The sequence below is a fragment of the Rhinolophus sinicus genome, linkage group LG09, assembly GCF_036562045.2.
Source record: "Rhinolophus sinicus isolate RSC01 linkage group LG09, ASM3656204v1, whole genome shotgun sequence".
NCBI lineage: Eukaryota > Metazoa > Chordata > Mammalia > Chiroptera > Rhinolophidae > Rhinolophus > Rhinolophus sinicus.
Genome location: NC_133758.1, coordinates 30,269,699 through 30,285,735, shown reverse-complemented (window position 1 = coordinate 30,285,735; position 16,037 = coordinate 30,269,699). Strand labels below are relative to the sequence as shown.

Sequence of the window (16,037 nt, the reverse complement as noted above, 5' to 3'; positions counted from 1 at the left end):
TCTAAAGATCTTTCAGTAGCCTTCGTAAGGCGCGAGAGTCAAACTTCACATAGCTTTTTGTTATTCTGGTTTTTGTTTGTTTGTTTGATGATTCCCGATCAAAACCTTTCCATGATTTATTGTTTATTCTACTGGCTGGCTGGGGGTAAAAACTTGTATTTTAATCTGTTTGTTTGAATAAGTTATATTAATATTACTTCTAGGAAGCTGGCATTTTTCTCTAGTCTCTCTCTTTTTTCTCCAAATGTTTGCCTACACAGAAATGTAATGGTCCCTAAAAGTACTGTAATGTTAGCCGGAGAGATTGATGATATTCCTTTCACCTTTAAAGATTTTGCAGCATGAGAATAGGTACATTTACTAATACAGGAGTCATGCATTTTTTTCTTTTTAAATCTTAGATATGGACACGGTTATGAAATATTTTGTGTTGCTTGTAACAATTCAAAGACTCTGCTGGCCTCAGCTTGTAAGGTAGGGAGTTTTACTTTTTTATTCTGCTTGGTCACAGGTTGAGTCATTGAGCTCCTGCAGGTTTGACAGTGATTTAGTCAGGCCCCTACACAAACGGCCACTGGAGCCTACTTTTTCTGACTCTTGCTTTCCCTGTCTCTTCCTTTCTGTCCCTTTAGAAGTCTGCAGTTGCATTTTAAGTCTATTTCAGCTGCACATTTTTGTTCCTAAATACTTGATTTGTGCTGATTTATGCCCCTACTCAAAAATTACTTAATTGGGTATCTTAAAAATGAGGCTTACAAATGTGATAAATTTTAAGTAATTGGAGTCCTGGAGATGCAGAGGAATGAGAAGATGTAACTCGGAGTATAGTCCCTCTTTGGTTTTTCAAGGACGCTCTCAATACTGACTAGAGTCCCTCCGCCCATGCCAAGGGGAGGCAAGGTGGTGGCTGGCTCAGAATAGTGCACGTGAAACGTTTGTCTGGGAGAATGATTGTGAACTCACTATTCAATATTTATCCATATTCTGTGGAGTGAAATAATATTTATGGAGGATTGTCTGAAGGGTCTGAGACCACACATTTCTCTAAATTTTCTAAAATATATTTACTTATTGCAAGCATAATGATGAAAGCTGCCGATCTGAATGGGCTACTCTGCCACTACCTTTGCTGTGGCTTCCTGCCACTGGCCTTTACTGAGAAGCGTCATCAGGGATGTTACTGTGCCCCTCCCACTCCATTCCCCTCACTTGTCTCCTCGATGAGGATGGGACTCAGAGTACTTCCTTCTATTACAGGAGCCCCTGGGAAGAATGGGGTTTAGTAGCAGAAATAGCTGTGCTTCTGCTGAGCTGCTGATTTGTTTTTAGCTATGGACACTGTCAATCATATAATTGTTTTGTTTTTCCTTTTTCAAGTTGGCTCACTTGTAGCCAGCATGTGCAACTATCTTTTTTTGTTGTTATTATTTGTATGATTTTTCGGTGTGTTTTATATTTTAATAAACAATAGAAAAGAAGTGTTGTTGATAATGTGGCTTGCGAAGTTTGAATGTGAATATTTGTATAAACTCACCTGCTCAGTAGAAGGGTAAATGACCCATGGAAACTTCTAGTAGCTTTATCCTCTAGGCACAACCTCAAGGTAGCTGGATTTCTTGAATGGAGGGTGCCAGTCCCACATTTTGTTTTGACTGATAGAGCAAACGATTAGATGCATCTTTCTTTTAAACTAATGTTTTTAACAGCTTTATTTAGGTATCGTTAGTGTTCTTTTATAAGTTGTATGCTGAAAGTGAACAATTTGATAAGTTTTGACATATGTTTATACCTGTGAAATCATCACCACAATCAAGATAATGAGCATATCTATCAACCCCCAAAATTTCCTCTATCCCTTGGTAATTCCTCTTTCCTGCCTCTCCAGCCCCATCCCTAGGAAACCACTAATCTGTTTTTTTGTTGTTTTTGTCATGATAGAGTACTTTGCATTTTCTAAAATTTCATATAAATGGAATCATACAGTGTGTACTGTTTTGGGGGGTAGGGGGCTGTGGCTTCTTTCATTCAACATGATTTGAGATTCATCCATGTTGTTGCCTGTATCAATAGTTCATTCTTTTTATTGCTGAGCAATTTTCCCTTTTATATGTATATCACAATTTGTTGATTTGTTCACTTGTTAATGGACATTTGAGTTATTTACAGTTTTTGGCTTTTATCAATAAAGCCAATAGGGATATTTGTGTACAAGTTTGCATGGATATATGCTTTCATTTCTTTTGAGTAAATACTTGTAAGTGGAATTGCTTGATGATATGGTAGCTGTATATTTACATTTTTAAGAAACTGCTAAACTATTTTCCAGAGTGGCTGTACCATTTTGTAAGCCCACCAGCAGTATATTAGAGTTCCATTTGCTTCACACCCTCATCAACATTTGATATGGCCAGTCTTTTTAACCATTTTAATAGTTAATATCTCATTGTAGTTATGATTTGCATTTCCCTAATGACTAATAATGTTGAGCATCTTTTCATGTGCTAATTTTCCACCTGTATATCTTCTTTGATGAAATATCTGTTCAAATCTTTTGCCCATTTCTTTATTGGATTGTTTTCCTTTACTGAATTTTGAAAAGTTCTTTATATACACTGGATAAAACTATCAGATATATGCTATGTAGATAATTATTCCTAGTGGTTTGTCTTTTCATTTTCCTAAGAGTGTTTTTCGAAGAACAGAAATTGTATATTTTGGTGCAGTATAATTTACCAAGTTTTTTCTGTATTGGGTTGTGCTTTTTGTGTAGTATCTAAGAAATCTTTGCTTACCTCAAAGGTCTGTTTTGTTCTAGTTTCATAGATTTTAAGTTTTACTTTTAGACCTATGACACATCTTTAATTCTTGCCATTGGCATGGAGTATAGAATAAAGGTGATTTTTCTTGCTTGTGGATATTCAGTTGTTCCATCATCATTTGTTGAAAAGACTATCCCTTCACCTGCTACCTTTTTTCACCTTTGTCAAAAATCAGCTGTCCATATATGTGGGTCTATTTCTGGACTGTGTTCTTTTCTATTCATCTTTTTTTCTGTCTTGATGCCAATACCATGTTTTCTTAATAACTATAAATTTTTGTAATACATCTTGAAACTAGGAAGCAATTGTCTTCCAACTCTCTTCTTACTCTTTAAAGTTATTTTGGCTACTCTGGGTTCTTTACTTTTCCATATGAATTTTAGAATCAGCTTGACCGTTTCTAACTAACTATCTGCTGGAATTTTGATGAGGACTGCATTGAATCTGTAGATCAATTTGGGGAGAATTTTAACAATATTGAGTTTTGACACATGAATGCAGTATGCCTCTCATTTATTTAGGTCTTTAATTTCTCAGTAATGGTATTTTTGTTTTTGTAAACCTTTTATTTTAGAATGAGTTCAGATTTCACAAAAAGTTGCAGAGATAGTACATAGAATACTGTTTATACCTCTCACTGAGTTTTTCCCAATGTTAGAATTTTATTGTCGAGAATATTTTGTAGTTTTCAGTGTCAGGTCTTACACGTATTTTATCAGACTTATCCTTATTTCATATATTTTTTTTATCTGATTACTTGTTGCTCACATGGAAATACAGTTGCTTTTTGTATATTGATCTTATATCCTGCAACCTTGCTAAACTTATTTATTAGTTCTTGAAGCTTTATTCTATATACTGTAGGATTTTCCACGTAGATGCTTATATTGTCTATGAATAAAGAAAGTTTTATTTCATCCTATATGGATGTCTTAATGTTACGTAGAAGTGGTAACAGCAGAAATCCTTGCCTTATTCCTTATCTCAGTAACAAAACATTCAGTCTCTGTCCATTAAGAATGATGTTTGCCATAGATTTTTCATGACTCCTCTTTAAGAGGTTGTAGAATTTCCCTGTAGTTCCTAGTTTGAGAAGAGTTTTTATCAGGAATGGATGTTAGATTTTGTCACATATTTTTTCTTTATTTACATGGCAGATGGTTCTTCCTTTTTAGTTTATTAACATGATGAATTATGTTGATTATCAGGTAAACCAATTTTGCATTCCTAAAATCAAACCCCACCTGCTCATGATGTATTACCTTTTTATATATTGTTGGATTCAGTTTGCTAAAAATTGTTTCAAACTTTTATATATAGTACATGAGGGGTATTGCTGTATAGTTTTCTTTCCTTATAATGGCTTCCTCTGGTTTTGGTATCAATAATGATAGCCTCATAGAAATATTTTTATTTAAATTTGCTGAAATTTAAAATTTATATAAATCTAAATTTAAAATCTATACTGAGTTTATATAGAATCGGTGTTATTTCTTTTTTAAATGTTTGGCAGACCTCAACAGTGAAGCCAACTGATCTGGAGCTTTCTTTGTGGAAAAGTTTCTAACTACAAATGGAATTTATTCAATAGATACAGGGCTATTTAGGTTATCCACTTTTTTTTTACAGCATGCTGTTGTAGTTTGTACCTTTCAGAAAATTTGTCTCTTTTATCTGAGTTGTCAAATTTATTGACGTGAAGTTATTAAAAATCTTCCCTTATGATCCTTTTCATATCTGAATAATCTGTAGTATTATCACCTTTCTTATTCCTGCTACTAGCAATTTGTGTCTTCTCTCTCACACCATCCTTTTTTTTTTTTTTTTTTTTAATCCTTTTTTTGGTGGGAGAAGCATTCTGGGGATTGATTAGGATTTTAATGATTTTATTGATATTTTCCAAGAAACAGCTTTTGGTTTTATTGATTTTCCTCTACTTTTTTTCATGTTTCTATTTTATTGAATTTTGCTATTTTTATTCCTTTCTTCTACTTAGATTTCATTTTCTTTTCTGTTTCTAGTTAAATAAGGGTAGAGCTGAGATTATTGATTTCAGATCTATCTTTTTAATATAGGTGTTTAGTGCTATAAATTTTTCTCTAAGTATTGTTTTTGAGGCATTCTGCAAATTTTAATGTTTTGTTTTGATTTTCATTAAATAAAAAATATAATATTCCTTTGATTTCATCTTTGACCTATAGGTTATTTTGAAATGTATTATTTATTTTCCATATGCTGGGTGTTTTCCAGTTATCTTTCTGTTACTGATTTCTAATTTAATTTCATTGTGGTCAGAGAACACAGTATGATTTGAATCCTTTGAAATTTAATCTTGGTAAGTTTCCATGTTCACTTTGAAAAGAATGGATTCTGTTTATTTTGGGTGGAGTGTTCTGAAAATATCAGCTAGGTCAGATTGGCTGATAATATTGTTCAAGTCTTTATCCTTTCGGTTTTATTGAGAGGTATTTTGAAATCTCTGACTATAATTGTTGATTTGTCTTTTAATCCTTGCAGTTCAATCAGTTTTTACTTTACGTTGTTTGAAGCTCTTTTGTTGAAATATTTATGATTGCTCTATCTTCTTGATTAATTAACTAGTTTATCATAAAATGACCATTCTTATTTCTGATAATTTTGTTTGCTTTTTAATTTACTTTGTCTGTTGTTAATATAGCCACTCCAGCTTTCTTCTGAATTTTGTATCTTTTTCCATCATTTTACTTTTAAGCTATTTGTTCTCTTTTATTTCAAGTGGGTTTTGTGGGGGGCAGCATATATTTGAGTCTTGCTGTTTTCCTCATCTTGATAATCTTTCATTTTAATAGGGGAGTTTATTAGACCATTTGCGCTTAATATAATTGATATGGTTAGATTTAAATCTATCATATTGTTAGTTGTTTTCTCCTTGATTCATCTGTTCTTTGTTCCATTTTACAATTTTGGATTAATCAATTACTTTTTATGATTCAGTTTTATTTCTTGTTTGGTAGATATAACTTTTTTTTTTTTAAAGATTTTATTGTGGGAGGGGAACAAGATTTTATTGGGGAACAGTGTGTATTTCCAGGACTTTATTGGGGAACAGTGTGTTTTTCCCAGGACCCATCAGTTCCAAATCAAGTTGTTGTCCTTTCAATCTTAGTTGTGGAGGGCGCAGCTCAGCTCCAAGTACAGTTGCCATTGTTTAATCTTAGTTGCAAGGGACGGCAGCCCACCATCCCTTGCAGGAATTGAACCGGCAACCTTGTGGTTGAGAGCACATGCTCCAACCAACTGAGCCCTCTGGCCGCCCAGGAGTTCAGTGGCAGCTCAGCGGCAGCTCGTTGTCTTCATTCTAGTTGCGGAGGGTGCAGCTTGCTGGCCCATGTAGGAATCGAACCAGCAACCCTATTGCCCATAGTTCACATTCTAACCAACTGAGCCACCCGTCTGCCCTAGGTATAACTTTTTGTTGTGTTATTTATTGGTTGTTTTACATTTTATAGTATGCATGTTTAGTTTACCACAGTCTACCTTTAAGTAATATTGCACTGTTTCATGTAAGAAGTTTATAGAACTTTTAAGAATTTTACAGAAGTATACTTTCATTTCTCCCTGCTTTGTGTGTTGTTGTTATACATTTTATTTATTCATGGAAATCCCGTGATATATTGTTATTTTTGCTTTGACCAGTCAATTATCTGTTACAGAGATTTAAATAATAAAAAAGTTTCCATCAGATGCCATTTTCCTTCTGCCAAAAAGAATATACTTTAAAAAACATTGTTTGTAAGGCAATTCTGCTGGTCATGAATTTTTTTCAGCTTTTACCTGTCTGAAAAATGTATTTTTTTCTTCATTTTTGAATGATATTTATGGTGGGTAAAGAATTGTTAGTTTTCCTTTCAGTACGTTAAAGATGTTGCTCCATTTTCTTTTGACTTGCATTGTTTCTCATAAGTCTTCTGTAACTTTTCTTTGTTCCTCAGTAATGAGTTTTATTCCCTCTTAACTGCAATGTCATATTTATTGCTAGTTTAAACAATTTGATTATCTTTGGTATTGTTTTCTTCCTGTTTCTCGTGCTTGGATTTTATTGAACTTCCTGGATCTGTAAGTTTATTGTTTTTAGCTGTTATCTTTTTAAGTAATTTTTCTTCTCATCCTTTTTGAAGACTCTAATTACATCTGTATTTAATTACTTGAACTTGTCATAGAGTTCATTGGTGTTCTTTTTTTTTTTCCATTCTGTGATACATTTTATCTGTCAGGGACCAGTGTTCTTTGTTGCCAGATAGCTCCTATTTTTGGAGTGCCATCATTTTCATGTACTTTATCTGGATTTTTAGTTTTCCACACAAGAGAGTAAATCCAGTCGGTCCTTGTTACTCCATACTGAGGAGCAGTGAAAGTCTCTAAACTATTGGTTACACAATTAATGTACAAATATATTCTTGTAAAACGTTGAAACATTGTGATTACAGCATCAGTCTCTGATGATTCATCTTTTCTAATCCCAGTCTTCTTCCCAGAGACTACACTTGGTTGTAGTATGTATATCCTTAGAACTTTTTTTTTTTTTTTACATTTACACAGACACATAAAATATAACCATGGAAGCAATATATTATTTTAAAAATATTTTCTTTTCAGCTTATTTCTACTTAAATTGCTTCATTGTTTCATCTCTGTTCTACAGGCAGCTAAGAAAGAGCATGCAGCTATCATTCTTTGGAACACTACATCTTGGAAACAGGTGCAGAATTTAGTTTTCCACAGTTTGACTGTCACACAGATGGCCTTCTCACCTAATGACAAGTTCTTACTAGCTGTTTCCAGAGATCGAACCTGGTCACTGTGGAAGAGGCAGGACACAATCTCTCCTGAGTTAGGTAAAAATAGCTTTTTTGATGGGGAAGATTATTGGTGAAACAGTTACGTCCGTTTTATCCACCTGGAGAAGCTATTCAGTGAAGAGAAACAGAAATAACTGAGTGAAGGGCAGAGTCTCACTGTTGTGAAGTCTTTCAAAATTGTTATAATTGAGGAAGACTTGACCTTCACTGTAAGATTTAAATGCAGGTGACCTTTGGGTTGACTTCCTTGTGATTAGGTAGTCAGAGAGGCATATGTTCACACATCACAATTAAAGAAACATAAAAATCTATATGTAGAAAATTTAGATTTTTGCAGATGGTTATAGAATGCCACCATAAAACCCAATGGATGGCATATTCTAAGTTAGGATTTTGTGGGACAGGAATAATGACGATATAATTAAATAACGAAACTTAGAAGGACCATTATCTTTACCCTTTTCCTACCCACTCCTGTCGATTTGATAATTGGCAAGGGTCTTTTAGGCATCCACCTGTGAATAACATGACCCCTGGGCAAGATGTTAACCTACCTGCTTTCTACTGCGAGCCTGGGGTAAATTGAAAAAAAAAAAGAAAAGAAAAAAAGCTTTGTGTTATTTCAGCAGTGGCCATTCCTATTCTCCTGGTTTCTTGGTGAAATCTAGAGAGTGTTTAAAGTATCTGTGTTGTTTACTCCTACTTTTATTTTTTTCATTGAATTTAATCTTGTGATATTCCTATTAATAGTCTCTTAGTTTCTTGTCTTTTAGAGAATACTAGGGACTATGACACATACTGAGCAGTATGTGTTAGAACAGACTGATTTCTTTTGCAACTAGTGATTTCCTAATATGCAACCTTTACTTTTTAAAAAGTTAAAGTGATACTAATAACATATCCATTAATTTGCTATATCTTTATGGATTGTGGATTAATAGATACCTTCCACTTCCCTCCTCATTAGCAGTTATATGTTTTAGGTTTTGTCCATAAAAGTGCTAGAAGTTACCTTACATTTCAGTCTTACAAGGGAAAATATTTTTTTAAGCTTGTTTTTTTGTTTTAACCATTATTTTTTAAGGGTGCTTTAATCTTCTTTTCCATAGCTTAATATGCAAATCTGGCTATATAGGCATAAATTGAACCTTTAGCTAAGTGCCTGGAAGATGTTTGTCATCCATCACTAGAGAGTGACTAGTCAGTATAAAATCATTTCCAACTAGAAAAATAACTGTATGCCCATAGCCTTCTGGTGAAGGGTCAGCTGCCTAGTTGTGGTCTGTTGCAAAAGTGAGCATATATATCATGTTTTGCCGTGTGTAATGTGCTCCCGTGTATAATGTGCACCCATGTTTTTGGCCGAAACTTTCAGGGAAAAAAATCTTACGTTTTAATTTTTTAATTCAAATTTTTATTTGTTTATATTTACGTACTTGTTTTTTGTATTATAAAAGAATTTTAGCATTTTTTAACATATTATGGTACAAGAAATTTTATGTAACAATTACAAAACACAAGAACAAGGAATTTTATGTACTGGTAACAAATTTACAAGGTACAAGAAATTATACAAGGCACAAGAAATATACAAGGTACAAGAAATTTTATGTACTGGTAACAAATTTATGATATTTACGCATCATAGAAGGCTAAGAACTCTTCATCATCGCAAGTTCATCATTAAGTTCAACAAAACCAGTTATCGTATTCCAGGGTATTATTTTGCATACAGATATCGTTATTGATTTCTAGAGTTACGCTTTTAACTCATAAGCATAAATAAAATAATTAAAAGCATTTACATAGATATGGAATTAGTACTACCCATGTGTAATGGGCACCCTTATTTTTCCCTCACAAATTTGGGCAAAAAAGTGCATTATACATGGCAAAATATGGTAAATTGAATACTAAATTACATGATGTATATGGCACTTAAATACAACTTTCTAACAAGTAAACAGCTTTCTCTGTTTTGTGAGTCATGCATATGTGCTTCTTTCAGACCCAATTTTCAGTCTCTTTGCCTTCACAAACAAAATCACTGCTGTGCACAGTAGAATTATTTGGTCTTGTGACTGGAGTCCCGACAGCAAGTTTTTCTTCACTGGAAGTCGAGACAAAAAGGTAACTTTTTTTAACTTAATACTTTTTCAAATGTAATATAATGTTGTCACAGGTATGTTTGGATAGAAAACACATCCTGACTTTCTGATACAACTTTTAAAAACTGATGTATGTATTCCTGTCTCTGTTTTCCATATGCATACATAAAAATGTATTTTCTTACTTGTTAAATTCTGTAAGTACATTTCTCTGAAATATCAAATATGAAAGGAAAACCTTTCAGACCCATGACTTGCATCCGATGGCCCCAGTGGGAGAAAAGTAGTAAATGAAATTGATAAAGACTAAGAAAGGAGAGCAGAGCCGGGCAAGGGGGCCTGAGGGGCGAAACTGTTTCCACTTTTCTTTTTCATACTTGTATGAATTAAGATTTTCTTCTATAATGAGTGAATATTACCTTTTCATTCATTGGTCAGAGTAGGGTGTGTGAGTGAGATCCATACTTTGAAAAAATCAGAACAAGTTAGCTAACAGTAGGTTCTTGACTCTGACTCTCACCCATGTTCTCTGGGGAATGTGCTCCTGGCTTCTGGTCTTTCCTGTTTTTATGCTCTTCTATTTCCCTTTTCTGCATTTCCTGCAGACCAGAGGTGACAAGGCAGTTGAGTTGCCTTTTCTCTCCTGCCCTCTCCAGGCCTAGTCATGGTGCAAATTACTGAAGCAGAGGGGCAGCGTGGGCGTGTTGTCATGCAGTGACACTGAAATGTCAGCCTCTAAAACTCTCTCAGACCTTCACTTCTGTTCACTTGCCTTTTTAATGCTTCCCTGGCCTATATTTGCCTACGCTGTGCTAGCTACTGAGGAAGCAGGACTGCTTCTGCTGTCCACGGTCACGCCCAGTAGCAGATGGTCCAGCTGCAGCTGTCAGGGGTATGTCAGGGCTGAGGAAGACAAAGCATCATCCACTGCACTTGCACTTTCTTGGACAGAGCCTTCTGCTCGGAATCTTGCTTTGGTCCTGCATTTTGCAGTGTTATCTGTTTCACTTTCTCTCCATGTTTTTGTGACCAGTCATACCCCTTGAGGCATGAACTTCCAGGGAAGCTTCATTTTTCATGCAGGGTCACCAAGGTTAGGACCTCCTGACAGTGGGGTTGGTGTCCTCAGCAGTGGGTGGTGTAGAGGAAGAGTCAGGGACTTCATTGCTCCCCGTAAATATTTTGTGGTAACTTCTTCGGCAGATGCATGCGTCCCCCAGTGAGGACATGATCGGTAGAAGCTCACTGGATCAGAACTGGTTTCCCGAGTGTAAAGAGCATGCCACTCTCCAGGAGGGACAGTCTGTCTCTGAATGCCACACTTAGGGTCTTGAAGTCTCAGAGACTGGTCTCTGCTCCTCTGTGGCTTCTCTTTGATGCTTGAAATATGCTCTGAAGTCCTGGAACACAAATATGCTTTTTTTTTTTTTAAATGCCAGAGCAAACATTTTGTGTTATCTATGTCATTGAAACTCTCTAATGCATTGCTGGGGACTTTACAAAGAGCAAGTTTGACAGAGTGTGATCTGTGTGTGTCAGGTGGTGGTTTGGGGTGAGTGCGACTCCAGCGATGACTCTGTGGAGCCCAGCATCGGCCCCTGCTCCTCCGTCCTGGACGTGGGTGGGTCTGTGACAGCTGTCAGCGTCTGCCCCGTGCTTAACCGTGCCCAAAGGTCAGTCTCTGTGTGGATCTTCGTTCTATATTTTCTTGAAGAGGACCACTTGGTTTCTCAATATGTAACCCTCTTACATTTTCATTCATGGGTTCTTCTAGCGTCCCAGCTGCTGTGTTTTTTCATAATGCTTATATTTCTCACCAGCATTTTTAAATTGATACTCGGAGTGGCGAAAGAGAGATTGAGAGTGTGGCCCAAACGTTTTTATTTTACCGAATTCAGGACTGTGGTGCTTTCTCTGTACCAAGTGTCTTCAGTAGAACGAGGCTCCCCTGCAGCCAGCCAGGGAAACACTGGTTCTTGGACTTTGCCATTGGAGGACAGATAAAATTGCACCCTTGATGGAGAGGAGGCCTGTAAGGGCACAGTATACCATGTTTCCCCGAAAAGAAGACTTCGCCTGACATCAGCTCTAAGGTGTCTTTTGGAGCAAAAATTAATATAAGACCCGGTACTTATTTTACTTATAGAAAAATAAGACCGGGTCTTATATGAGATAATATAAGAGCAGGTCTTATATTAATTTTTGCTCCAAAAGACGCATTAGAACTGATGGTCTGGCTAGGTCTTCTTTTCAGGGAAACAGGGTAATAGTGCACCGTATTCTGGGCTGGTGCTTTTAAACCAGAGGCCTTTATAAGCTTGGGACAGTGGGGAACCCTGTGAAGAGCTACTTTAGTGTGATGGTAGAGATTACAAATTCATGCTAAATTAATCACGGTCTTCCTCCTCCCTTAAAAACAGATACGTTGTTGCAGTAGGATTAGAGTGTGGAAAGATTTGTTTATACACCTGGAAAAAGACTGATCAAGTTCCAGAAGTAAATGACTGGACCCACTGTGTAGAAACAAGTCAAAGGTATTTTCTATCCATTTTTGTTTCCATCAGACTAAATAGAAATCATGGAGTCTTTTGTGGAAACTTTTATGCCACATTAGTACGGAGAGGGACACAAATCTATGTTCATGGTGCTCACACTGAGTGGCACCTGTGTGTTCTGTGGTAACCTCTTGAAATTGATGTTTGTTACTATACTGCACTTGGTTTTTAAAAGTTTGCTTTACCATATCGTTTGTTTGCATAATGTTGTCTTTGTAGATAACACATTTAAGATAAAAGTGATTTTCATAATGTGTTTTAGAATTTGACTACAGTTGAGTCTTAATAAAATTTGATTCAAAATGTTGGTGATTTTCAGAAATACTATAGATTGTGTTATGGTGGCCTCGTCTGTGTTAGAACACTTCAGCTCAGGTCCCACAATGGGGCAATCTGTGGAGTACCCCTCAAAGCCCCGTGACTGGCTTCCAAGCCCAGTGACCTATCCCTCAGCCTCACCCGAGGTCTGCGCCTTTGTCATCTCAGCTAGATTAGAACACCAGCAATTTACTTCCCGCTCCCCACCCCCACCTGCCTAGACAGCAGGGATCATGTTTTAATCTACTTTTTTTTACTCATTTTATTCTTTAAAGACATCTAAACTCAAAAATGGTCACCAACATCATTTCGTGTCAGATTTTCATAGGATTCTTCAACTTTCATCTGTCTGAACTGTTCAGAATATAATTTCAGATACAGTTCCAAACAACAGCATCATGCTAAAGTGATTGACTTCAAGGAAAGGGACTTGTGAGCACATGTCTTCTGTTTTTATTTTTCAATTACAGTTGACATATAATATTATAGTAGTTTCAGGCGTACAACCTAGTAATTTGACATTTATGTAACTTAAGAAGTGATCACCCCAGTAAGTCTAGTATCCGTCTGATGTGAGCATGTCTTTTACAAGATGTTTCCTCCAGGGGAGCTATCTCCTTATCCACAAAGCACATTAGTGCTCGTTATAATCGTATTTGTTAAAATGAGATCTGCCTGTATGACTGCTGCCCTCCTGGCTTCTCTCCCACCACCTCTCTGATGCTGGGTTCAGCAATTGGAATAGTTCACACTGTTGGCTTACTAAAGAGGGAAGTACGCCAATGAAATTCCACACTCCAGGCATTTGAAATTTTCTCTCTTCCTGGGCTCCCCTCCCTGCTCTTTTCCTTCCTTTCACCTTGCCTGCCCAAGGTGCCCCCTCTGCCCTTGCCTGGTACCCAGACTGCTTCCATGGCTCAATGTGGGACACCTGGCAGGAAGCCCCTTAGAAAGCACAGGCAGGAGACATGTACAGAATTTGAGTTTTCCATTTTAAGATTTCTTTTTTCTTAGTCATTATGGTGTCTTTGATTTGTAGGATCTAATTCCTGCCTTAACACATTATGTTATTTGGATTGCTGATATTCCAGTTACCAAATTTCAAATCCCTTTCAAATGAAACTTTTTGCTAGTGATGAGATACGAAGGTAATTAATAAGCAAACACTGCCTTTTAGGTTTGTTCCCCCCACTCCCTGTTCTCTAAATGTGATGTATTAGCATTCTGGATTTAAAGAACATTACACAAAAAAAGAAACCTTCCATGTCAAAGCTCATTTAGCCAAATAAGTACTGATCCTCAAAGCAACTCCCCTGGGAAGCAGTGTCACTCCTTCAAATCATTCTTCTAATGCAATGGGAGAGCTTTACTATTGGTCAATAACAAGTGAGAGTCCAGTGACGGTGCTCTCACTTCAAATATTTTTGGAACTTCTCTTTAGAAATTGTGTTCAGAACTGGCTTACTAGATATAAAACAAACAAACAAACAAACAAAAATTTGATATCTTCTATAGTTTTACTCATTTTGATTGTTTTTTTTTAAAAGCTCAGCAATCATTTTATTAATAAAGCTCATCTCCAAATAACTTGACTGCTTTCCGTATTCAAATTCATCCTCACAGGAAGATGAGCTATCATTGAGAGTACTAAGTCATAGCCTGTATAACATGGGAGCATTTCCTGTAGAAGAATTTTGGGACACCCTGAGGCACGGCAGCACTGTGGAAATGTGTGTGACCTCCCAGAGGGGCCACTTGCAAGGGCTCATACATTTGGTTGCATGGGTTCTGGTATACTGATTTTAAAATGTGTTTCATGCCTTCAAGGTTATACTTTATTCCTACATTTTGATCCTAAGAGTACATCTGATGACAGGGACTCTTAGCATTTGAAAATATATGTGTGCTCTGGCGTTGTTTTCAGTCTTTACTGTCAAAGAATTTAGGTTTTTCACTTTATTCTTTTTTGGTTTGGAGATCTAATTTGCAGTTTAAATCTATATGTGCTTTGGCGTTGTTTTCAATCTTTACTGCCAAAGAATCTAGGTTTTTCACTTTATTCCTTTTTGGTTTGGAGGTCTAATTTGCAGGTTAAATTTATAGGGGATATTGTATTTTCATAGAGATGTATTAATAATCCATGTTTGGGAACATTGTAGGTCTGCCATGGGGGCGGGGTGGGCATTAATACGAGCGTCTTGCCTAAGGTCATGCAGTTGAAGACTTCGTTGGAGACCAATGTTCTTTCACTGAACAGTTTATTAAATCTTTCACTATCTTTTATTACCCAGCGATAAAATGTGAGTAGGAGTCCATCCATGCCATAGGGATGTGAAAAGAATAAAATAATCTAGAATATGTTGCAAAGTTGGAATTCTTAAAGGAACACATTTAGTAAAGGTATTTGAAAGGCTGATTTTAATAGCCATATCATGAATTCCACTGATTATTAGAACAAAATTTGATGGAAATCATCTATTTCTTGTTCTTTTTGGTGATGTCATTTGTCAGTAAGTTAGATATTGATAGTTTTAAGTAGAAGATGTTTTCAAGGTTAGGATAAAATTTCTAACATATTATTGATGGTATTTTAAAACTTGTACATTTTGATTTTCATGTTTCAACTTCTGTTTATATTAACGAGGTTAATAGTAAGAGTAAACTAGTTAAATTAATATGTAGGTGAGTACCCAGTAAAATATTCTGTAGTCATAGCATACATTCATTTCATGATTTCTCTGTTTTTGTTTTAGCCAAAGTCATACACTTGCTATCAGAAAATTAGGCTGGAAGAGTTGTAATGGAAAAACGGAACAGAAGGGAGCAGAAGGAACTGAATGGTTACACTTTGCAAGTTGTGGTGAAGATCATACTGTGAAGATACACAGAGTGAACAGATGTGCACTGTAATGGATTTAATAATTACAAGCATATATTCATTGGTGTCTTAAAATATTTATCATATAAATAGGTTCCTTGTCTTTACCTCATAATTTCACTGAGTTTCATTTTTAAGTCCTATGGCAGTAGTGTTAATTTGGATTGCAGACCCTTTGAAGTCTAATGAAAGCTACAGACTCTTTTCTTGACATTGTTACATATGCACACACCCTCAGAACCTTGCCCATATTGCCAGGGTTTCAGACCTGCCTCTGTGTGTTCCAGATTAAGAACCTCTGTTCTATTCTTCCTTTGTGACCAAACTTGCCTAATTTTGTATTTTGGGCCTTCTCTTTTCACATGCTCCTCTTTGGGACGTTTCATTATTTATTACCCTCTTCAGAGGAAGGACATAGAAAATAAAAAAAGAGAGAAAAGCCAGATTACTCAATTTTTATCTAAACCGTTTTTGTAAATAAACAGACCACACAAAGTGTGGTCTTGACCCTTTCTTCCCAG

The 16,037-nt window shown here is 36.0% G+C and overlaps 1 protein-coding gene across 3 annotated transcripts in view; it reads left to right on the top strand.

The window, feature by feature from the left end:
• Nucleotides 1-15,827, top strand: part of ELP2 (elongator acetyltransferase complex subunit 2) — a 37,915-nt gene extending 22,088 nt beyond the window's left edge. For 2 of the 3 annotated variants that reach the window (XM_074340123.1, XM_074340124.1), the window contains 6 exons: nt 402-474; nt 7,501-7,693; nt 9,666-9,787; nt 11,305-11,438; nt 12,186-12,299; nt 15,392-15,623. In XM_074340123.1, the coding sequence (XP_074196224.1) occupies nt 402-474; nt 7,501-7,693; nt 9,666-9,787; nt 11,305-11,438; nt 12,186-12,299; nt 15,392-15,548 (793 nt within the window). In that variant the 3' untranslated portion in view covers nt 15,549-15,623. Of the gene's footprint in view, nt 1-401; nt 475-7,500; nt 7,694-9,665; nt 9,788-11,304; nt 11,439-12,185; nt 12,300-15,391 lie in introns of all 3 variants that reach the window. The other variant, XM_019740818.2, reaches the window with a different exon arrangement.
• Nucleotides 15,828-16,037: the final 210 nt, after the last annotated feature.